The sequence below is a fragment of the Borostomias antarcticus genome (genome assembly GCF_949987555.1).
Source record: "Borostomias antarcticus genome assembly, chromosome: 19".
Classification (NCBI taxonomy): Eukaryota; Metazoa; Chordata; class Actinopteri; order Stomiiformes; family Stomiidae; genus Borostomias; species Borostomias antarcticus.
Genome location: NC_140252.1, coordinates 3,440,590 through 3,466,015, shown reverse-complemented (window position 1 = coordinate 3,466,015; position 25,426 = coordinate 3,440,590). Strand labels below are relative to the sequence as shown.

General features: G+C 44.9%; 4 protein-coding genes across 4 annotated transcripts in view; 2 read left to right on the top strand and 2 right to left on the bottom strand.

Annotated features, from left to right (window-relative positions):
• LOC311321918 (histone H3.2) overlaps positions 1 to 25,426 on the bottom strand; it is a gene marked incomplete at its 3' end in the record, with an annotated part of 169,182 nt that overhangs the window by 33,906 nt on the left and 109,850 nt on the right. The gene's annotated exons all lie outside the window — the stretch shown is intronic.
• Positions 9,119 to 9,733, top strand: LOC311321804 (histone H1-like; the record flags this gene model as incomplete). The annotated part of the gene is made up of 1 exon (XM_084453819.1): positions 9,119 to 9,733. One exon carries the CDS (start codon positions 9,119 to 9,121, stop codon positions 9,731 to 9,733), a length of 615 nt encoding a protein of 204 aa, XP_084309945.1.
• On the bottom strand, positions 18,214 to 18,600 carry LOC311321839 (histone H2A-like; the record flags this gene model as incomplete). The annotated part of the gene is made up of 1 exon (XM_084453854.1): positions 18,214 to 18,600. One exon carries the CDS (start codon positions 18,598 to 18,600, stop codon positions 18,214 to 18,216), a length of 387 nt encoding a protein of 128 aa, XP_084309980.1.
• LOC311321811 (histone H3.2) lies at positions 18,873 to 19,283 on the top strand (the record flags this gene model as incomplete). Its single annotated transcript, XM_084453826.1, has 1 exon — positions 18,873 to 19,283. One exon carries the CDS (start codon positions 18,873 to 18,875, stop codon positions 19,281 to 19,283), a length of 411 nt encoding a protein of 136 aa, XP_084309952.1.

Sequence of the window (25,426 nt, the reverse complement as noted above, 5' to 3'; positions counted from 1 at the left end):
GCCCGATTACTATATGAAGACGGGCAGGTGAAGTAGCTATGGCCTTCGCCTTGACACAGGGTGCAGGTCTCGGTGTTGGTGCACTGCTTCCCTTTGTGTCCGACTATTCCACAGCGCCAACACCTGACCAAAACGCAGTCCTTTACTTGGTGGGAATTAGATTGGCATATGTAGCACCGCTGAATCTGTCCCGGGTAAGTAATCTTGCCGTTATATGGGCCGAGGGAAATGGAATTTGGCAGGGACGCGAGCCGCCCCTCGCCGTCACGGTTAAGTTTGACTCGGTATCGCCGCACACCAAACCACAACCCAAGGTTGTCCAAAAGTTTCTCCACCGGCCGCAGGATGGTACAGTACCGGCGGAGGTAGTGCTCCACGTCATGGTCAGCGACCCTCGCGGTCCAGAACTTGACAATAATGGATAATATGTCAGCTGGGACGGAGGAGTGCGACTCAAAATCCTTCCATTCGCCGTCTGCTCTATCTGCGAATAGGCCGAGGAATTTCCGCAAAGAGCGGTCAGTGTGGAAGCTGAGCTCAAAGTCTCTCCTGGAGGGTAGCTCTATGAAGGAATAAACTTCGCTCACCTCGATCCAGGTAGTACTAAATAGACGTTGGCCAACAGTGTCTCGGGTGGGAGGCTCTCCCTTCCCGGTATAGCGTAACCTGACCCAGTGCCGTCCGGATTGGTCGGGCAACATTTTTTTTTTTTTTTTTTTTTTTTTTAAACAAAACACCGTCTTTTGTTTGGCGTTTCTCTAAACGTGAGAAATGGGGGGGGGACCGCAGACACCGCAAGGTGCTGCGGTCAATCTTATTTTTTTCGTTCCTGAAGCTCAAATAAATAAAGTTATTATGACTTAGCAGCCGGTTCGGGCATTTTTCTAGATGTCGTTGCTTCTCAGGACGTTTTTAAGAGCTTTATTGATAATTTTAGTACATTACAAAAAATACAATACTTGACAGTTTAACAACAATAATCATATTAAAAATTCAAAGTGCCATTGTGCAATAGCCAGTTGAATAACAGGCCTACAATTCAATACAATATTACAAAACAATAAACAATTCAAGTCAGGTTAGATCAATTGTGGCCCAGTTAAGTCTCGGGTGTGTCCTGTTTAGATCAATGGTCCTTCTCCTTTTGAGTTCGGTTTTGATCTGTTTGAAAACCATACATGAGCCAATGAAGGTGCCATCAATAGACATTTTGCACCGGGTTTTCCATAGTTTAAAAACAGTGATACAGATACATAAATAAAACAGTTTATGGTTGTCGGTGCTGTCAAAATTGGCATACACCATTTTCCATTCACAAGGCACTTTGACTCCTATATCATGCATTTTTTTCCATACATATTTGGCTCTATCACATTCTATTATAAGATGTTCTATTGTTTCTATTTCTTTACAGGTTGGCATTGGGCACTCCACTGTCCTGACTGAGGGGAGGTAGTTCAGCACCTCTCTGACGGGTAGTTTGCCGTTTACCGTCAGCCACATAGTGTCACGCATGACTCCAGATATATCATCACAGTTTAAATATTTGATTAATTGTTTACTTTGGTCTTCTGTTAAATCTTTATACAATACCATCCCCCCATAGAGGTGGTCACTTATCTGTTGATATATGCTTTTGCTAGTTTGAGAGCACCAATCAATATTTAGACCGGCGTACTTGTCTACGAAGACTGCATATGACACCTTGTGGCCAGGTACGGTTGGTCCACGTCTTGTTCGTTTCCACTGGTCTTTTTCCCCTATCCATGTTGCTTTATTTTGTATTCCTTTTGCTATGTTTTTACAATAAGCTATGTTCAGCTTCAGGCCAACATCTACAGCACCGAGACCACCATGTGCCGTGCTCTTATACATCAGGGCTCTCTTTGCCACTTCCCTGTTGCTTCCCCATATAAAACGAACACACATTTTATTAATCTTTTGCATTGTGGTTGCAGGTGGTGGGAGTATGTTGGCTAAAAAAAGTAGTTTTGATATAATAAAGGTCTTTACAATCTGTATTTTTGAGTTGTATGTACTTGTCCTGAATCTCCACTTGTTAGTCTCTTCTTCTATTTCTTCTTCTTTTCTCTGCCAATTTTTGTGTATGACATCCTTATTGCTGAATAAAATTCCTAATATTTTCATTTCTTCTTTTACATCTATGAGCAGGTTAGGTTTTTTCTTTTCCTCTCCTATCCAGATGCACTCAGTTTTGCTATCATTTAACTTGGCTCCTGAAGCCTGCTCATACTCATGAAAGTGTTCTCTCACTATGTCGAGTTCCTTCTGATTTTTTATAAAGACAGTCACGTCGTCGGCATAGGCAGCCACCCTCTCTCTTGTCCTATGCGGTTTAACTCCTCTGATTCTTTTATCATTCTTTATTCTGTTGAGTAGTGGGCTGATGGCTATAACATAGAGCGCTGCGCTCAGAGGACACCCTTGTTTCAGTCCTTTCTTTAGCTCAATAAAATCAGTAAGACTCCCATTAACCTTGACGGCCACCTGCGACTTCGCATACAATAGTCTAATCATATCAATAAATACTTCGGGGAACCCATATTTTTTTAAGACACACCATACATACTCCCGGTTTATGAGGTCAAAAGCTCTCTTCTGATCAAACCCGACAATGAAGAAGCCCTGATCTGTAGGCCTGTCTGCCATTATCATTTCTCTGATTTTACTCAGGTTGTCCCACATGACGCGACCTTTTATTGCACATGTCTGTTCCTCCTCTATGATTCGTTCTAGGACACTACTTATTCTTAACATTATTATCTTAGCAAAGATTTTATAATCTATGTTCGTTAAGGTAATCTGTCTCCAGTTATTAAAATCACTTTCATCACCCTTTTTAAAGATCAGAGAAATAATGCCCTGGTAAAAACTACTGTGCATGTGGTTTGTAGCAATACCTTCATTGAAGGTAAAAGCCAACAATTCTACGAGCTCCCCGGAGAAAGCCTGGTAGAACTCACTTGGGAGGCCGTCAGGACCTGGTGATTTACCTCTGCTCAGAAGTAAGATGGCAGACATGATCTCCTCTCTGGTTATGGGACCCAGCAGCCCTGCAGTTTCACAGACACCTGCCAGCGAGGCCTTCGATAGGAAATCCTCGGGACCCTGTGAGCTGTCATTAACATTCCCATACACTTCCTCGAAGTTGTCCATGATCACTTGACTGATTTCTTTATCATCATGAACGATATTGCCATCTCTGTTTCTAAGTACTTTGATACATTTATGGTCTACTCTTTCCTTATATTTATGTATGATCGTATTAATGTTTGAAGGGTCATCTGCTTCTACTCCTGCATGCACTTTCACTGTACTTGCATATTCATTATTAAAAACTGCAAGCTTTGTCTCAACATCTTCAAGCTTCTTTTCATCATGCTCGGTCAAAAGGCATTTCCTTATACATTTAATATCTATATATGTTTTCATTAAATCATTATACTCCTTATTTCGATTTCCATTTAAAAGTTTACATTGAAGTATAAGGTGCCTTTTAAGGCTTCTCTTCATCTCCTCCCATAGCTCTACAGCCGAGCCGGTGAGAACTCTTAATTCTTTCACTCTTCTAATTTCATTTCTCACACTTTGTAACACATCTGTGTTTTTCAGACAGTGCACATTTAATTTCCAGCTGTTCTGCCGGGGGCCTGCTCTTGGGAGGCTGACCGTGGTCCGTACAGCCAAATGGTCAGAGCTGACCCAGGCCTCTGTTCCATACGTTTGTACATTAAACTTGTCGGATACATAAACCCTGTCTATCCTCGTTTTGTACCTAGCTTCAAAACGAGTGAAACCGGTTGCATTTGGGTGGAGAACTCTAAAAACATCTTTCATTTTGAACATTTCACATGTGGTTTGAAGTGTTCTGCTAGCTCGGCTAGGCTTGAAAGGTCTCGCTGGGATACGGTCGTTGATTTCAGTAGTGGTATTGAAATCTCCTGCCAGAATTATATCATGTTGTCCACACAAAACCTCTTTGACCCTATCAAATAGTTGTACTTTTTCCTTGTCCTTCTGACTTGTATAGACATTGATCAACCTGAGTTTTTGCTTTTTCATGATACAATCCAAGACTAGAAGGCGACCAGGTATGAGCTCTCGTTTCTTTATTATCTCAACGTCTTTTGTGTTAAAGAAGATTCCTATACCATCTGTTCTATCAGTGCCGATGGTGAATTCAGAGTGTCCATTCAACCAACGTGCTTTTACATCTCTAACATCGTCTGTTGTTTTTAGCCATAGCTCTTGTACAAAGATGACATCGGCTTTGATGTTTTTTAGGACCGCTAGCTTCTCTCTCCTCGGCTTTGCCGATAAAATACCTCTGAGATTGATGGTAGCAATGTTTAGGCTCATGAGGTATATAGTTGCAGCTAGATAAAAGGCAAGTCTACACATCATTCATGATTTTTGTTCTTCTTCTTGTCTTTCTTATTTCTCGTTCTCTTTCTTTCCTGGGTTCTAGTGTCCTCAGGGGACAATCTCCCTCTCTTGCCCACTAGATTGGGGAAGTTTTCTGGTGTCACCTGTAGAGAGGCGCCTTCCTCGCCTTCCGTCCGCCCGCACAGCATGGCTAGGGCTTCGTCCAGATCGACGCGCAGGCTGGCTGAGTCGGGTACCATGCTTGCCACCTGGTAACTGGTCAAGCTGTTCTGGCTGATGTCCTGTGATGCCCACGTCCCGACGCCACTGTTGTCTTCCGGGAGCTGGGTTGATGTGTCTGACTCAGAGTCAGACTCAGCTGTTGGTGGTGTCGCTGGTGAGGTTGTCGTCACGTCTGTACCGCCCTCCGCCGCTGTTGACGCCGTCGACAGTGCCGCCTCCCTCGCCGATGCCGCCTCCGTCGCTGGTGCCACCTTCGTCGCCGTTGTCACCGCCGTCGCCGCCGTTTCGGTGGATGCTGCCGTCTCTGGAGCTGCTGCCGATGGTGTTGGTGCCACAGCTGGATCCTCCGTCTCTGCCGGTGCAGCCGATGAAGTCACTGGGGGTAGGGGGTTCTGCGGTGCTGCTCTCTCTGCTGCCGGTGGTGCCTTGTGCTGCTGGCTCTGAGGATGCTGGTAGGTCTCTGGCTCTGCCGCTGTACTTGTCGTGGGTGCTGGTAATGAAACCTCCTGTTCAGATGTTGAGGTTGGTGGAGCTGGGCGCTGCCCACCTGTTGCTCTGGCCCGGTTACTATATGAGGATGGGCAGGTGAAATAGCTGTGGCCTTCACCTAGGCACAGGGTGCAGGCCTCGGTGTTGTCACACTGCTTCCCCTTGTGGCCGACTTGTCCACAGCGCCAGCACTTGACCACGTGACAATCTTTAGCTTGGTGGGAAATTGACTGACAGATGTAGCACCGCTGGGTCTGCCCCGGGTGAGTGATCTTGCCATTGTATGGGCCGAGGGAGATGGAATTTGGCAGGGATGTGAGCCGCCCCTCGCCGTCACGGTTAAGTTTGACTCGGTAGCGCCGCACCCCAAACCACAGCCCAAGGTTGTCCAAAAGTTTCTCCACCGGCCGCAGGATGGTACAGTACCGGCGGAGGTAGTGCTCCACGTCATGGTCAGCGACCCTTGCGGTCCAGAACTTGACAATAATGGACAGGGTGTCAGCTGGGACGGAGGAGTGTGCCTCAAAGTCTTTCCAATCACTGTCTGCTCTATCTGCAAACAAACCCAAGAATTTCCGCAGAGAGCGATCTGTGTGAAAGCTTAGTTCAAAGTCTTTTCTGGAGGGAAGCTCGATAAACGAGAAAACCTCGCTTACCTCAATCCAGGTCGTGCTAAATAAGCGGCGACCAACAGAGTCTCGGGTAGGAGGCTCACCCTGCCCAACAAAACGCAGCCTTACCCAGTGCCGGCCGGCCTGGTCGGCCATGGTTTTTGCAGGAGCAAACTTGTTTGTTTTTTAGAATGTGTTTGTTTTAATGTTCTTCAAACGCATTTGGTATGAGGGGACCGCAGACACCGCGAGGTGCTGCGGTCAAAACTTTTTTTCACGTTCCTGATGCTCACAATATGGAGACGTGTTTGTGTAATACGTCTGTCACAGTTCTCACGATGATGACTCCTTGCTTCTCAGGAATCAATGTAAAGCTGCGGGTAGTCACCCGGTATATGTAGGGGGAGTATGCAAATGTTTAGGCAAGGCTCCCGTCATTATCTGCGTTGAACTCTGACGTCCTCGTTTCCCCAACGAAACAAATTGACCGCGCATGCTCAGGAACTCGCTCACCCCCCAGCCCACTTTCCCTGCTGTGGGGCATGTGGTCTGACATCACTTTATTGGATGTAGCAGTGCCGCCATTGTGGAGTGTTAATTAAAAAGTTAATTATTTGAGACACACATACGGACATTTTCTCCATAGTCATCCATTGTTGAAGCATTTTGTTTACACCTCCCACCCACATTTGTTTGCACCTCCCACCCATTGGCATACAATGGGCGAGTGGCGTGTGAAGTCTTTGTAAGCAAAATGATGGCATTTGCAGAAAATAAAGTCAGTGTTTAATAATGACTCAGTTGAATTTAAAATTCATTGTTTAGTTGAAATATATCATTGGAGATGAGTTTTGTGAATTTTGAAGCCCTTAGCCTAGTTAATTCTCAGGTCAGTGTTGAACCTAGCATGACACATCACAGGACAGCTTTCTCAAAATCTGGCAAACGACAAACCCTGATATGTCCACAAGGACACCAAAGCAGGTTGCTAGGTAGCCTAGATATGGTCACACTAACAAAAGGACACGGTCTGCAGTTGGATTGTTATTGCTTACTCAACTTACTTTTAATCCTTTTGGTTGGATGAGGAACATAAGGCTGTGACTCTCTACTTCCATCTGGTCCTGTCCTGTGCAGCATGTTGTACCTTGTCCCAAGTTAGGTAGGCATTTTTAGTTCCGAGCTCACAGTTCTTCGCCAGGTTGTTTTTGGCCTCGTAATTCCAGCCCCCTAAAAGTCCTGTCAGCATTGAGCCCAGGGCACCATGTTGGCATTGGGCATTTTGGGGTATTTCCATAAGAGCTCCACTGCACACTGTCGCTCTCACCGCTTTCACTCCTCACTGATATCAGCAGCCAGTTGTTCTGACAGACTTGTTCCCCATATTCTTTTAATGACGTGTTCACAGTCATAAATCTCAAAATTGGCTGCATAGCCTAGAAAATAAAACTATTCCACAGTAGACATCATTCACTATTGCATCGTAGATAGCTGTGCTTGACTGAGTGTAGCGATTTATTTGCAGCTGCCTTTAGGCTACAGTGGTGAATTTAGAAGGTTTAAGTAGTCTTCACATGCCTTAGAAATAAACTATAGCTTATGCACTCTGTGTATCTCAATGATGGATGATTCAAGACTGGCAGAGTAGGCCCTGAGTGTGCAAATCAGAAGCTGGGCCTTGGCTGTCACCGAGTAGCGGCAAGGCAGACTAAGGTCACCAGACTAGGGTGCTAAGGTAGCCTAGTGCGTAAGGACTAGGAATTGAGGGACCATATGACAGGCATATACATTAGGACTTGAACAAAGGATATTAAAACTAAAGTTTGTAATGAACAGTCTTTGAAGAGTGGACAGGGAGGGATGACCGTGGCCCACAGAAAGTGGCCCCAATAAGGTGTAAATCGGCACCAGACAGCTGAATCAACTGTATTGGACAGAAGGCACTGCCCTAACTTATAATAAGATGAACCATCACTCTGAAAAGCCACCTGTGACAACTGATAGAAGCAGCCTGTGACAACTGATAGAAACAGATATATTATACAACTGTTAGGCCTATGTGCGAAGGGCATCTCTCCCGCAGGACAATCACTGAGACTGTATTCTCTGTATGAGACTGTATGCTCTTGTTAAAGCAAACACCTTCTGTTGATCGCCTCTGGATTCTCGAGTTTCTACTCATGTTGTTAGCAATAGTCTAACATGGTAGGCTATAGGAGATTGATTCTTAGCAGTTCGCGCTTAGTCACTTATCTTGTTATTCCCTGTAGGTGTAAATACTGTGCTCAAGAACACAATCTTGCTTGAGATAAACATTTCTAGAAATTAAGACAAATGTATTTCATTCTGCCTCGACCACGCCTATTCGCATCAGGTAGGCTCGTTCAGAATCCCAAATCACACAGCCCAGAAAGAGCTAATTGCTCATATCACTCAACAATAAGCGCCTACATGTCCTTCCATGTAGGCTATAGGCCTATCTTCACTACATGGGCTGCGATAGGATAGGATAGGCGACTGGGGCTACTCAAGATGCGATTCAGACATTTTTATAGCCAGGTCATCAAATTCAGTAAAAAGAAAACGACGCGTGTGTGTTGTGATGGTTGCTTGTCACTTTTTGCAATCCTATGTAACGCAGCCGGTGCGCCTCAGGTCACTTCACTGCGTAGGCTACCAACCAAACGAGGACATTGCCCCAGACGAGGGGTGTAATAGGCGACAGACAGTCCAAAAAGACCAGGCGGAGTCATTCTGCTGGGAATCCAAATGTGAATCACCCAGGGAGGGCGAAAGGTAGCCTATACACACGGGCAGACACCAGCAAGATAGGGACCAGGTCTCCGCCCCAGTTTCAACGCTGTGCTTTACGCACCCCAAAAGAGACCCCGTTTAAAAACATCGGCACCACTTCTGTGTACCCTAAATCATTTTAGCCCCTTGCCAGACAACTTGGCTCACTGGGCAACGATTTCTGTCCATTATCGCATGCACTTTCAGACATTTTAGGAGTCAAATGCCACTGGAAACCTAGTGCGCACGGCTCCATCCGAGAGATCAACGGCGGTGTTTTTACCCGGTCGCGAATAAACAGACAAGGCCGCCGCCACCCAAACAATTTTATTTCGAACGACAAATAGGCTGCTCGCTGTCACATTCGCTTTCGGACTTGTGCTCCACTCCAACTTTGATTTTTAGCCCTTTATACACCAGGAGAAAACACAGGAGGAACATCATTTTGGTAACCGAGAGCTCCTCGGTGGTGGAGCTGAGTCCACACGGTTCTCATGGCGCGTTTAAGGCCAACCCCTCGCAGCGTAGAGGACTCACAGTCAGCAGGACCGACATACAGTACGTCTGTGATGCCGAAGAGCAAACTCAAGATAGACATGGCAGAAGTCGCCCCAGCTCCCGCAGCCGCCGCTCCGGCCAAGGCACCCAAGAAGAAGGCAGCAGCCAAGCCCAAGAAAGTGGGACCCAGCGTCGGCGAGATGATCGTCACGGCTGTTTCCGCCTCCAAGGAGAGGAGCGGTCTCTCCCTGGCGGCGCTCAAGAAGGCACTGGCTGCCGGCGGCTACGACGTGGAGAAGAACAACTCCCGCGTCAAGATCGCCGTCAAGAGCCTCGTCACCAAGGGCACTTTGGTACAGACCAAAGGAACTGGCGCCTCCGGTTCTTTCAAGATCAACAAAGCAGCCGAGGCGAAGGCAAAGAAGCCAGCTACGAAGCCCGCCGCCCCGAAGGCAAAGAAGGTAGCCGCCAAGAAGCCCGCTGCAGCCAAGAAGCCCAAAAAGGCCGTGGCTAAGAAGCCTTCAGCCGCCAAGAAATCTCCCAAGAAAGCCAAGAAGCCCGCAGCTAAGAAGGTGGCAAAGAGCCCCAAAAAGGCCACGAAGTCCGCGACACCCAAAAAAGCCCCAGCCAAGAGCCCCAAGAAGGCCGTCAAGCCCAAAGCTGCCAAGCCCAAGGCTGCCAAGGCGAAGAAGGCAGCCCCCAAGAAGAAGTAAACGTCTTTTTTCTGTCCTCTTTACCGTTACAAAGGCTCTTTTAAGAGCCACCCACCCATCCATAAAAGCGCATCTCCATGTATGGCCACCGGATTCACGCGGGCGCACACCCAACAGTAATAATTCCGATATAAAGCACTTAATCTAATGGTACTGAAAACGTGCTGTACACGCTGGTGTTTCATTATAATACACTTCCACAGCACTGGTAATGGGAGGCTATGAATTTCAACTGTAGGGTAAAACTCATTATCTGATGCATGTTCATGGTCAACTGGCGTGCACGGGGATCAGATCGACACGTAGTTTATTCAACATTGTCTTTTTGGCGCCTGAAATGAGAGGAGTAGTGACAGAGCGGCGGAGCAGCGCAGTCGATGATCAGAGCTGATCGCCGCCATGCTGTGACGGTCAGGGTGCAATGTGGCAATTCGTTTTTTCATTAGAATGTCAAAACGGAAAAAGGTTTTTTTGGCCCATAATTCTGTTGTTTCATTCCAAATGGAGAAATGAAAACCCACATCCCAGCAAGTACTTAAAACGGCCGTTTTTTCACTGTTGGTCAATTCATTTTCTTCATATTTTGTTTCGGGCCGTGAAACAGAAAGACGAACAGCTGATTCCGTATTTCATTCTGTCGTTCCAAGGTGTCAGGTAGGGAAAATGAAATCACGTGGTCTGTTAGTCACGTGGTCCAGTCCAGCATCACAGGAAGCGGGGTCATTTAAAAGTCCTTATTGGTCTGAAGCTAGCTAGCTAGGTAAGGTACATTAATCGAGATTAAATCAGTAGTCGATCGAATCATTGTTATTAAAAGTGGAGAGGGTGTATGATTTTTTTTTCCCGATTACCGTCTAAAACAAGCGAAAGGGCGCTGTGGGTGCAGCGTCTGAAGAGAGGATAACGCAGTGGTGTTCTAGCTGCTGGACATGGCCAGGTAACTGATGGGAATCGTCTCCAGGACAGAGTTCGTGGGAAACATTTTGTGAAAAGTAAGTATTCGTTACGCTTGTTATTATTACAATATGAAGTCAATGTGGTCTGCTGTAGTTTTTCCTATTTCTAGAGCCAGAATGCTAGCTAACGTTAGCTAGACTGCTAACCTGTGAATTACATGAGTGTTTTGCATGTAACTGTTACAGAGAGGCCGATTGCTGATGCTCACCACCCAGTTTTGCCTTCTCTAACATTATTCCTTCAGGCTCAGATCTAAACCTCCTTGGCTCAGATGGTACAGTGACTGGATACAGAGAGGACCTGACATTGTGGAGTGATCACCAGGTCATACCCAGTAAGTCCATTTTATTTGTGGGCCTTGTTGAGTGTGACGGAGGACATGTAAATCATTTACATTTGAACTGCTATTACATACAGTATAGGCTAGGGCTAGCTGCTGCCCTGTCCTCTTCCTCGTGTCTGGCCATCTTGTACATCACGTCCTTCCAGTAGTTGGCGCAGGCGAGTGCGACTGGCCTTTGGTTCGGCCAGGTCATCTCCGGTACATTGTGGAGCATAGCTACATCTCATGATGTGTTCCATGCTTTGGGGTTCACCGCACACACAAGCATTTGAAGATGTGTATTTCCCGTGGTTGATTGTGGCCAGTAGCGAGACATGCATCTGGGATGATGCCTCCCTCTGTCTGGCTGCCCTGTCTGACATGACATGACTTTTGTTTGCTGTATTCCTGGCCCTGATTCACTGTTCATCCTATGCTGTTGTTCTACATGAGACAGGAACTCAACTACAATAATCCTAAGGGGAACTCAACTACAATAATCCTACCATGAATTTACAAGTCGGCACACTGTAGCTTTTTTGCCATTTATTAGCCACAACAAGTCTTTATTCATGAACTAGAGACTTGCAGTGACTAACATGATCTTGTCTTCTAGGATGCCACCGCTGATGATCAGTATAAACCACGTAGTGAGAGACAGGACACCGCACCCAGCACCGCTCAAGGTAAAAACAATAATGTTAGGGCTGTAATAGGACATAAGTGTAGACTCATTCTGTGTAGACTCTCGTTCTGTGTCTGGTGGACATTACTCCCTGCAGTCCCTGTAGAAAAATGACAGGTTGTGAACAATCGTTTCCTTTTCTTGTCTGGCCCACAGGTCCAGTGAATGTTCCAGTGCCATTTCCCCCAGAGTTGCTTGCCCTGGGCCTGGACCTGTCTACCTCTCCCCGACTTGCCCCTTCCCCCTCTGCCTCTGCCCCACCCCGTCCTGCCCCGAGCAGGAGTTTAGCATGTTTGCTAATTGTGCTGTTAGCTAGTGACGAGTGGCTGTCTCTCTGCAGCACTGTAACTGTAACTGTTTTCATTTGACGTGTGAGTAAAGATCGACTTGACCTGACTTTGTCACACGTCTCCTTGTCATTCTATTCCCACACTATCACATTGTCTCCATTATGTCTTTCACAATGACAGAAATGCTATTGCCTATTTCTGAAGCAAGTACTTTACATTTTGAGTGGAAGTTCATTCAATAGCCCAATGATTAAAAGGTGCTATAGATTTGGTGACATGTTGGTGAATGACCGACTGTGTACCTGTTCACGCATGTGCTTAACATTTAGATATGTCTAGGTCCTTTAACAAGAGAGGTATATTGTTATGAGAAATGTATTTCCTCTTTTAGCAACTACACTTAAGAACAACAGTATTATACCGTGTAATCAGCAATGGGAGCAATTACAGAAAGACATTTGTTATAAACTTAAAACTCTGTTTTACTGGCACTGCATTACAGGTAGGTTATATCATCCTTGCCTCCGTAGGCAATAACCGCAACACTAACTGCTAGAAGCTGGATGAATCTTCTCAACACCTGTCCAAATTATCTATCAGAAACCTATCCAGGTGTGTATCCGGGGGGCTGGTAAGAGATGTATTGTTATATACGACCAAGGACCACATTCGAAATAAGTGTTCTTAATACTGGAATGTGCCATACTCTGGGCAATACTTGCATCTTTGATGTATGTATTCAGTTTTACCCAAAATAAAAATCTATCAATCATAAGCTGTGACTGCCATGGAGAGTCAATGCTCAAGATCAAGTGCCCTTACAAATATAATTAATTCTCTCCAGCAGAGCTCCACAGAATAAAAGCCCCTATGTTCTGTCTAGGTAGGTAGCCAGGGTTTAAGGAAGACACACCAGGGCACACGTCACACCTGTGTTAAAATCACTACACTGGTTACCGGTCAGTTCTAGAATCGACTTCAAAATTATTTTACTTGTCTATATATCTCTCCACGGCCGTGCACCTATATACATTTCAGACAAGCTGGTTAGGTACATCCCCAACCGACCACTTAGGTACTGAACTGCTAACAGTTCCAAAAGTCAGGACAAAAAGACAAGACATTGCCATATGACAAGTTACTCGTAGTTGTGGCCAACCCTCAACCCTGCCTATACCTGGGCCCTAGTACACAAACACATGCACACACACGCACTCACTCACACACACACACACACACACACACACACACACACACACACACACACACACACACACACACACACACACACGTACTATATCCACCATGTCTCTCCTATAAACTATTTAGCCCTTTTTGCTTTGTAAATTGTAATATATTGTAATATATTCCCCTGTATATTGTTCCTTAGCCAATTAAATGTTTTAATGTATTGTTCTGCAAATGTTCTCAGCCATTAGAAAACATGCTCCAGGAGCTTGCTCGATCGTCTCCTTGAGAGAGGTCAGGTAATCATTTTTACAGCTCAGTTTTCTGGCCCCCAGGTGATGACTGTTTTTTTTGCTTCCCTCTGGAATATGTCGGGGTGGGGGTGTCCCTATGCCCACCCCCCATGGCTTTCTGTGAAGTGCATTGCGTGGCCTCTGTGTATAAAATGTGCTATATCAATAAAGTTTGACTTGAATTGACACCAATGCTGGTTATTGGAACATACACACACAACACAATGATTGCCACTTTGTCATCTGGACTAAGCCTGGGATTTTGATCTTTAATGTCCCACAGGATGAGGAGTGCATCTCATACATTTTGAATGAGACTTAAAGGTATGTGTCTTATTTTACTGGTGATTTATTGTGGCAGTAAGTTGTTGACTAGTAAGTAGTTGAACTTCTTTCTTTTTTCCCAAAAGATGTGTGGAGGCCCATCACATACTGTACTTGCAATGTTGGCTGGGATTCCAGGTGGTGAAGAGGAAGGCGATGCAACGATATGCACATGTAACAGACCCACATTTCCTTGGACCATAATCTGTTCTAACAATACTTGCAACATGCAAACAAAACGGCCCTGTGATTTAAACCATGAAACAGCTCAATTAGCCTTCAGTGTCTCTGCTCTCCTTTATTGAATGATTTCCAAGAGTCAGCCAAGCCATGCTCACCAGTCACTTTAAAGTTTTTAAAGAGTTCCTCGCAAATTGTTTTGAAAATATCACATTTGTCCTTGTTCTATTCCGTTCTTTCACACTACCTCAGAAGGCACATCTATAAGAGACCTTTGTGTCCGTATGTTCTAGAATGACTAACAGGCTGATGAAGGCCACAGACACATCACATAAATTAAAAAGCAAACACATTATTGGAGTATTATTTTTATTATTATTTATGAGTTGAGTATGAGAATTTTGTGGCTTCAAAAATATATAAACCATTGTCCAGGCAATCAGGGATTTTGCCGCACACCGGGTAGAATGGCAAAAAAGGCGTTATTTTTATTTTACTGATAACATAAAATCCACAATGTGAGTTGTCTTGAAAGAATGGAAATCAAACATACAAAAATAATTAACTTGTTTAAAAATAAACAATATTAGCTTATTGGTCTCCAGGTGATGTCTTTGTCATTCAAAAACTGTTCCCTTACCCAGGCCTGACTCCTTCCTCCCACTAGGCCTAGCTATTTACATATCACCCTTGCCACAGTACAGACAAATGGTCACTAGGGTTACATCATATCGCATTAATCAAGAAAATCAATAATCAAATAAATACATTCAATAAAGTAAACTCAAAACCATTTAATAATATTAATATGGCTCCTACAGCACATGTTCTAAGTGTGTTCTGCTTGACAAATACAACGGTTAAACATAGTACATGGACATCAAACCCAAAAGGCCAACAGCCAGTAACTTGGCCTGCAACGAGCTATTATGTAGATTGTCATCATTATCATCCCACCACATGAAAAGAGACATTCATTTGCATCATCAGATCTGCATAACCGGTATTAATTTAATGAACTTAGGTTGAAAGTTGCTCAGGGAAGCACAAACAGTTAAAATATCACTCTGCAATGGTACAAGAGAAAGAGGAAGGGTGTGTTTAAGGATTGTAAATCTTTTCATTATTTCAGTCGCTCTCGCAACTTGTATACATAAAGCAAAAAGCTGACAAGCTCTCTGCACTGCATGTCCTGGTAGTTTCCCTCCGCCTGTGAGGAAGGAGGCATGACTAAAGTAGCACCATGTCTACGTAGCTAACTCCTGACTGATGATAGTCTCTCTGAAGTCTCTATTTGGTCACCTGGTTTAATGTGTGCATAAAAACCAGATTGTGAAATGATCACCTTGTCAGAGATTCTCCATCCCCACATTTTGATACATAAGAAACTGCCCCTTCGTGTGTAATACTTATTAAAGCTTTTAAAGTGTGGTGATGCTTGTAGTTCCTCCAGCTGTGCCCTCGCTCTTAGGTCAAATGGTTCTCTTGTGGTAAATCAAATCAAATTGTATAATGAAGCACATGTCCTACACAAAGGTAACACTATGCACATTACACCAAGAAACAAACATGTTAAGATACATTAATGTTCACATATGTCTGTTAGTGCCACACCAACTCACTTGATCAGACAATTGTTAACCTTAATAACGCCTTAGATCTTGCTGTCCTTCCGACATGCTAACTCAACGCAGAACGGCCCGTGTGATTGAAGCAAATATAACACACTTTAATAACTATTTACAACAATAACAAAGAGGCAGGTGACTGGGAGGAGGACGGTGGCACTAGTTCCAGTGTCCGAAAGCCCCTCTGTGATGGCTGGGTGGAGGGAGAGGGTGGCATTAGTTCCAGTGTCCGAAAGCCCCTCTGTGATGGCTGGGTGGAGGGAGAGGGTGGCGCGGGGGCATCTCCATTGGTATCACTTGTTCAAACTGTAAGATATTTAAGAAGAGATAGACATATTAAAATACTTTTGTTTACTGTACATTGTGTTCTTTCATTATGTGCTCCAACAATTACTGTACAATTTGCATGCACTTGTTACACACACACACACACACACACACACACACACACACACACACACACACTTGCGAGGAAAGATGAACCAGATGCATTAAAGCCTCTTGGAAGAGTCCAAAATGGTGGTTGATTGTATGCTCAAAAAGGGCTGTGATGTCCGGATAAGCCTCAGAGAAGCGCCTCTCGGCCTGATGGCGTTCCGTGACATCATGAAAGGGGTCTCGACCAAAAACTGATGGCCTGGTGAGACTGGAATGTCTATTGTAATAATAACAAGAGTAACGAATACTTACTTTTCACAAAATGTTTCCCACGAATTCTGTCCTGGAGACGATTCCCATCAGTTACCTGGCCATGTCCAGCAGCTAGCGAACACCACTGCGTTATCCTCTCTCCAGACGCTGCACCCACAGCGCCCTTTCGCTTGTTTTAGACGGTAATCGGGAAAAAAAAATCATACACCCTCTCCACTTTTAATAACAATAATTCGATCGACTACTGACTTAATCTCCATTAATGTACCTTACCTAGCTAGCTAGCTTCAGACCAATAAGGACTTTTAAATGACCCCGCTTCCTGTGATGCTGGACTGGACCACGTGACTAACAGACCACGTGATTTCATTTTCCCTACCTGACACCTTGGAACGACAGAATGAAATACGGAATCAGCTGTTCGTCTTTCTGTTTCACGGCCCGAAACAAAATATGAAGAAAATGAATTGACCAACAGTGAAAAAACGGCCGTTTTAAGTACTTGCTGGGATGTGGGTTTTCATTTCTCCATTTGGAATGAAACAACAGAATTATGGGCCAAAAAAACCTTTTTCCGTTTTGACATTCTAATGAAAAAACGAATTGCCAGATTGCACCCTGACCTGTGACCCTTTGCATTGTGGCCAAATTCCGTCCCGACTCGCTCCAACGTGATACGTTCTTTGTAGGGTTATACATTATTAAAATTACAAATTCAAGTAATTAGTAAAAAGTTATTTTGAGAAACGCCCATAGACATGCATGCACTCTCTCTAAGTCTAAAGCGACGTACAATGTTTTGAGTTGGGGTTAAGTAGTGTAACAGAGTTGAAGTTCCTTGAGGTTTATATTAAATCCTGCGTCATTGGGTTGTGACTTTTATTTTGAAAACCTCTATATAGTTGTGGCATCGTTATCGTTGTCGTCCTGCAGCAGAAGGGACAATAGCTGCTGCAGGTAGGTTGGGCAAACAAAAGGGTCCGCATGAAAAAAGTTACGAAAATACCTAATTACTTTGGATTTCACGTCACTTAAATGTCCGTTTTGTATGACACATAAGCCAACCTATGAATCACATTTTTGTGATATTTGACACTCTGATGTAACTTTTATTTGATTAGCTATTCCTGTTTGACGTATGAGGCTATGGTTGCATTGGTTGGATGAAAAGCTAATGTTGAATTTATTTTGTCTAGGCGGACCAGAGATTCATGCTCATGTTCACTGTATTTCATGACCCATTGTACAGGCAATAAATGTTGCTTCATCCACCATCCTGAGTGTCCCAATCCCTCCAGTACAGCAAAACACAACGCAGGTTACACAAGTACACAGCGGTAGGTAAGATTTTTTTTTTTTTGTTGGTCTTTACAGGTCAAACAGAATCATTGTAGTTTGATGGTGTGCATGACACCAGGGAAAGGAGGGAGTAGGTTAATAGTAGCCCTGATGCTCTTTTCTGTCCATTATTGCATAAGTCTACGAGGAGATCAAGCCATTTATACAGGGATGTCTAATTATTAGGGAGGACAAACTAGGTCATTCATGCAGCACACTTCATCCACAGGCAACACGAAGCGTTTCAATTAAACACGTTTTAAATTAAAACCGAGAAATACAACTATGCCCAATAACGGTATAATATGCTGTAAAACCTGCAGCCGGCAACATCCGTGGAATAACTTTAACCAACAACCCAAACACATATGTGCAACAACTTGAAATCAGACTGAATTAGCTAGATTTCAAGCGAGACTCCTATACTTGCAGGAGTCTTATGTGGGCGAATGTGCCTCAACTCGGGAGGTGGCCCACGTAGTCGCAAGTAACGGAGAACACGAGGATGATGGAAACGCATTCCAGAGGACAATGGAAATACACTTTGAGCTTTTTAAGGATAGAAGTGGGTGGCTCTTAAAAGAGCCTTTGGGATTGTTGGGAGAATGCTCGTTAGTGGCGACTTCACTTGGATTTGACAGCCTTCTCGGTCTTCTTGGGGAGAAGCACTGCCTGGATGTTGGGCAGCACGCCGCCCTGGGCGATCGTCACGCCTCCGAGAAGTTTGTTGAGCTCCTCGTCGTTGCGGACAGCCAGCTGGAGGTGACGGGGGATGATACGAGTCTTCTTGTTGTCGCGAGCAGCGTTGCCGGCCAACTCCAGGATTTCAGCAGTCAGGTACTCGAGCACAGCGGCCAGGTAGACCGGTGCACCGGCTCCCACACGCTGGGCATAGTTGCCCTTACGGAGAAGCCTGTGAACACGACCCACCGGGAACTGGAGACCGGCGCGAGATGATCGGGTCTTGGCCTTGGCCCTGGCTTTGCCTCCTGTTTTCCCTCTTCCGCTCATTTTCAGTATAAAAGTAGTTTAGTAACTCAGTGGTGTGAGACAACGGCGGTCGGATTTTTATACCTTCCATAAAGTGGCGCCCTTTTGCTTTTGTCGCTTTATCCAATCCCAGTCTCCGTGTTAATAGCCAATGAGGAGAAGGAGGCGATAGCCAGCCAATGAAGTCGCCCAGAGAGGCTGTCCAATCAGCGCACGGCAGCGGGCGTTATAAAAAAGGCACATTACCTTCTTGAAAACTTTAACTTCGACTCTCGGAGAAGTAAGCTGAGATCATGGCCAGGACCAAGCAGACCGCCCGCAAATCCACCGGTGGCAAAGCCCCGAGGAAGCAGCTTGCCACAAAGGCGGCTCGTAAGAGCGCACCCGCTACCGGCGGTGTGAAGAAGCCTCATCGTTACAGGCCCGGCACAGTGGCCCTGAGAGAGATCCGTCGTTACCAGAAGTCTACCGAGCTGTTGATCCGCAAGTTGCCCTTCCAGCGCCTGGTGAGGGAAATCGCTCAAGACTTCAAGACCGACTTGCGGTTCCAGAGCTCTGCTGTGATGGCACTGCAGGAGGCCAGCGAGGCATACCTGGTCGGCCTCTTCGAGGACACCAACCTGTGCGCCATTCACGCCAAGAGGGTGACCATCATGCCCAAGGACATCCAGTTGGCCCGCCGCATTCGCGGAGAACGCGCCTAAATTGTCCTGAGTTGGTTTATCATTTCAACATCCCCCAAAGGCTCTTTTAAGAGCCACCTCATTATCTCTAATAATAAAGCCAATGTGTTCCTATTGCAACCTGCACAGTCTAGTGCGTCCTAATGGGGGTAGTTTGGACTGTTAGTTCTACTACGCTGTCCATTCACCACCATCATGACATCCACGTATACAATGCAATTATTTGTGTGCATTGACCTTACGCCCAGCCATGGATTTCAGCTTGTACCGCCTTTTTTGACACCCAAGAAGAGAACTTGGAACGGAATGAAAGTCAGACTTTAGTCCCTTCCAGCATTTGATTACAGCCTCAGAGAAAGTATGAACATAGTTTAAAAATGGTTTATTCAAACACTAGTAACATGCTTTGTTTAGCGTATGAGGTGGTTTAAACAAGTGAATAGCCGTTCAATCTATTTTAACGTGATGGGAAAACCACAGCAAAGTGAGATTAAGGTTGTTTTTTTGTCTTGTTTCTTTTTCCTCCTGCGTTGTGGTATGTTACAGGTGGACTATTTAAGTGTACCATACCTAAACAATACCACAAAGCGGGAAAAAACAAAGTCACAACAACTAACAAAAAAGCCTTTTAGCTCCCTCTAGTGGCTATAGTTATAAATTACATTCTGATGGATTTCCATCAACTCTATATCTTTTGACTGTGGTGCCTGTCTTTACCTGTCTTTTGGCAACCCCTGTCTTCTCCTCATTTGGATAGTTGAGAACAGATTGTAGCACAGCTAAGACAGACCTCCATCCTGTCAGTCACAGTGTGAGATAGTACTGTGAAGAATATAGGTAAAAGTCCACAGAGTCTTAAAGTCAATGTAATGCTTGTTTGTGTGTTTTTGTGCTCATGTAAACAGTCTGGAATGTGCAGTGGAAGGGATAGAAGGAGACAGCTGATGCTGCTGTGGCCGTTCAGGGTAGTGGGTGTCAAGAGGTCACACTTAGGCCACAGGGGGGGCCTCTCCTCTGGGGTATTGATGACACATCTCTATGGGACACTATAAACAGACACAACCTAGACTGACAACCAATGGTGATTAAGATATCATGTTAGGGTGACAGGCGACACATCTGTATGGTCACTCCTCCACCAATCTAGCTTCACCTAAACGGGCAGGCCTAGGCGTGGGGGGTGGGCCGAGAGAGCACTATTTAACGTCTCAACCAAACCTTGGGACTTTGATTTGGAAACGGTAGGCAACTCGGACGGACAGATTCGCTACTCCCAGCAGGCAGGCCCGCTGATAACACCATGCGGGAAGGGAAGTCTAAGGCCTTGACTTCGCGCCACAGCCGCAGCCAGCAGAGAAGCAGGGAGAGAGAGAGACTAGGGAAACATCCCAGTGTTCCATGTGATTGTATCTTTGTACAATAAATCTATCATCTGTCGCCGCTTCCAATCCCGTGTTGGGTGATTTTATCAATACTATCACAACAAAGAAGGCTATCAACATCGTGGTTCATAATTAGATGGTGCTGCAACTTTATTAAGGCTTATACAAAATTACACAACGCAGAGCAACAAAGAAGAAAAACGCCAAAAGCCAACAACTGTATCCCTCCACGGTTCCCTCAGGTCAAATGGGAGCTGTAGGAGGTGGATGTTGATGGTCCCCAGTCCCCAGCCCAGTAGGTTCAGCTGCAGCACCACAACACCAGTGGCACACACATTTTTAATCCATACATACAGTTCACCTGTGTATTTACATGGAACCCATATATTGTATTGCATATTATATCGACCTAAACCTATTTCATATCGCCTGAATGTGGCTGTTGTAACAGTGCAATTTCCCCTCTGGAATTAATGAAGTACCTGCCTGCCCTGAATATGGACTACTGTTAAATCAGTTGTCCAGGGGTCCGAGTCCTGCCCTCCTGTAACAGGAACTTACCAGCCCAGCGACTTCTCGTTCGTGTGGGTTTCTAATAGATAGTTTAGGCAGGTGAGGAGATTTGTCTATAGCTTCTAACAGTCTTTCCCAGAGCCCACCCTGCCTACGCTCCAGCAGCACCCCCTATGACCTGAGAGGGGGGATACAGAACAGGAGCCAAATCAGGTTCACCACTGCTCTTCTCTAAAGGAGATGTCTGTTGACGTGGTTGCTAGAATTAGGTTTTAGCAGCTAGTATACTTCAGCTACAAGGGTGTGTCGTTTACAAACCAGGGCAACCTATAAGAATAACAATGTGTGCATCACCTAAAATTTCACATCACCTAACATTTCACATCAATCAATCAATCAATCAAAGCTTTATTTGTATAGCACATTTCATACCCAGAGGCAACACAATGCGCTTTACAGAGAACAAGGGAGGTGGGCATACGACCCACTCTCTACATATTCCAGAGGGAAGCAAAAAAAAAGTAATCACCCGGGGGCCAGATAAGTGAGCTGTAAAAATTCTTCCCTGACCCCTCTCAACAAGGCGATCGAGCAAGCTCCAGGAGTATGTTTGTCTACCGGCTAAGAACATTTATAAAGCAATACATTACATTAAATTACATTTCAGAGTAAGAGAGGCTAAAAAGCATCATAGGAGAGAGGACATTCTACGGACATGCTACGACATCCACAGCAGACACGGGGGTATCTATCGGACTCCGGGAGGTCTGCTGGTGACAGTGGGGCATCCACTGGACCTGGTTAGAAGATAGGAGGGAGAGAGAGAGGCACTAGGGAGAGGGAAGGCAGAACAGGGTTAGTAGCACATAGAGCCATACAGACCACACAGATATTGAAACAGGCAACCTGGGGCAAGCTCCTGGATTATATGTGTCTAATGGCTAAGAACATTTAAAGAACAATAAATTACATTCAATTAAATTTTCAGAGCAAGAAAGTCTAAGAGCATCAGGTCCAGGCCTAAGCCGGATGTGGACTGATGTGTGTCTGTGTGTAGGTGTGTGTATGTGTGTGTGAGTGTGTGTGTACTAAATACTACGACATCCACAGCTCCACAGCTGACACTGGACCTGGTTAGAGGATAGGAGGGAGAGAGAGAGGCGCTCGGGGAGGCAGAAAATGGTTAGTAGCACACTGAGCCATTGAAGCAACACAGCTGTCAGAACAGAACAAGCCTGTTTCAGGGTAACCAGCTTCTGTACACTACTTGATATAAATAGTGCATAGCAGGATAAATACCAATGTATACAGAGGATTCACAGGTAGGTTTGAGGCTGCCTTTCTGTGTCTCAAGGTCCTAGCTAGTGATTGTAGGCTAGGTCGAAAAGGTACGTCTTGAGGTCTCGCTTGAAGACCTCCGTTGACATAAACAAAGTACCATAGATAATGATGAGATACTTTTACTTTTTATAATGCTCAATAAATGATTTATTTTGAATAGAAGCTCCATTTCTAGAGGCAGATTCATGCAATATGTAGGGTATTACCAAATTACATCAATCACAATCACACAACAAATGGCAACATGGTTGGAGAGATTCTATAAAGATGGCCTATTATACCCATATGGACAAAAGCTGTTATAGCTGCAAACGGGGGACCAACTCCTTATGAATGCCTATGAATTTAGAAAGGGATGTCATAAAAGCTCCTCTAAGTGTAATGTGTAGACATCCCAATACTTTTGTCCATATAGTGTATATAAAAAAAAACTATCAGTGCTTCTTACCTACAGGACCAAACACACCTCATGTGAGAGATATTGTGGCGACATGATCAATCAAGCAATCAATCAATCAATCAAAGCTTTATTTGTATAGCGTATTTCATACACAGAGGCAACACAATGCGCTTTACAGAGAACAAGGGAGGTGGGCATAGGCCCCACCCCTACATATTCCAGAGGGAAGAAAAAAAAAACAGTATCACCCAGGGAGAGAAAAATGAGCTGTAAAAATTATTCCCTGACCCCTCTCAACAAGATGATCAAGCAAGCTCCTGGAGTATGTTTGTCCAACTGTTAAGAACATTTATAGAGCAATAAATTACATTAAATTACATTTTCAGAGCAAAAGGGGTTAAAAAGATCATAGGAGAGACATGGTAAACACTGGTGTATGTCTGTGTGAGCGTGAGTGTGCCTGGGTCCAAGTAGAGGCAGGGGTCGGGGGTAGGGTGGGGGTGGAAAAGGATACGGACCCGGGCTAGGGTGAGGGGAAGGGGGACTGGGCCCCAAGTCCAGGCCTAAAGCCGTAAGTGGACTGGTGTATGTCTGTGTGTACGTGTGTGTGTGTGTGTTACCTAAATGCTACTCACTTTACCGAGACCAATGGGAGGGTGGGCATAGTTCATAGGGGAAACAGAAAGCGGAGAGCCAAGGGTAAAACATGGGTAGGGTTGGGTGGGTAGGGACAGCTGACGACACAGTGTGGGAAGGAGGAGCCAGTGGTCCGGTTCCAGTTCCTGCTTGGTTGTTGCCTACTCACCTTCCCGTATCCTGTATCACCTGCACCTCATCCCTCATTACCCTTAGCATTAAAGGAGTAGTAAAGGGAAAAATCATGTTTAGCCCTGTTTTAAGGTTACTTATGATCATATACAATGGTTCAGATGAAAAAGTTGAGAAAACTAGCACGTTTGAGAAAGTGATGATTGCTCTACCACTGTTTTGGTCAGACAATGGATGTGGGTGGGCACCGTGAAAAATCATTCAAAAAACATGTTAAGGAGGAGGAGGAGGCGGCCACGGCCTGCACGGCCAGTGAAAAACAAGGTTGTCTTGGGGGGGAACATAGGACCCGGGGAACATAGAACCCTTTTTTTGGGGGAACATAGGAACCGGGGAACATAGGACCCGGGGAATACAGGGATGACCCCGCTTGGGGAATGGTACCGCTGCTCTGTCTCTGCCTCTTCGCTTCTACCATGAGTTCACATCTCCCACCCAGGCTGCTCTGCTTGAAATGCCTCTCGTTATATTTTTACAGAAAGCTATCATTAACTTATTGCCAACATGGGCAGCACCAAGTCCTCCATTTACAACACTTTTATACATCAAATTTCTTTTTGTGACCTCTCTGTTGTTTCCCCAGATCAGTTTTACATATGTTTTATTTATTCTGGAAATACTTTTCCCAGGTGGCGGGAAGATAGTCGCTAGGAAAAGCAGTTTGGAGATAATAAAGGTCTTCACTATCCCTATTCTTGATTTATAATTAGTGTCCCTGACTTTCCACTTGTCTGCCTCTTACTGGATCTCCTTTTCCTTTCTGTCCCAGTTTGTCTGAGCGCAGTCTTTGTTGTTAAAATATATTTCCGAGGATTTTGATTTCCTCTTCCACCTCCATTGTCAGGGTTGGCTTTTCCTCTTCTTCTCCTATCCAAACACACTTGGTTTTCTCATGGTTTAGTTTTTCTCCTGCAGCTTGCTCGCAGAAGTGAAAGTGCTCTCTAACACATCCAATTCTTGCTGGTTTTTTGAAAACACGGTCAAGTCGTCTGCATATGCAGACAACTTAACTCTCGTGTCATAAACTAAAACACCCTCTATTCTGTAGTCATTTTTTATTCTGTTCAGTAAAGGGCTGATGGCCAAAACATAAAGCGCTGCACTCAGCGGACAACCCTGCTTCACTCCTTTCTGAATGTCTATATACTCAGGTAGACTTCCGTTGACTTTTACGGCTACCTGGGATTTTGCATATAATAGTTTAATAATTTTAATAAATTCTTGAGGAAAACCATATTTATTGAAGACACCTCATAAGAGGACTTCCGGTTCCACACGCATGGAGAAGGCAGCTTGATTTCCGCGCTCTCCGACAATTTTATAATTTCGCCCTGTAAATGTGTATGATAATCTTAGGAAGGTTATTTATGTAAAGAATGGAAAGCAGGGCAAGCTCTAAAAGGAGAAAAGATTTGTCAACAACTGATAACTTCGATGAACTGACAGTGGAAAACGATGCTTGAACGAACCGTAGCAACTCGCCGGCCCACGAGGGGAATGGAGACGATATGGAAGAACCTAGTCTATGAAACATACTGAATGAACTCAAAGATTTTCGACAGGATAATAAAGAACAGCTCACAGAAATCAAACAAGAACTGGGCAGAACGAACACCAGACTAGATGAAGCTGAGGGGTGGATTGATGAAGCAGAATCGGTCCTACAGGCAACATCTACGCTAATTCAACGCCTCTCGCAG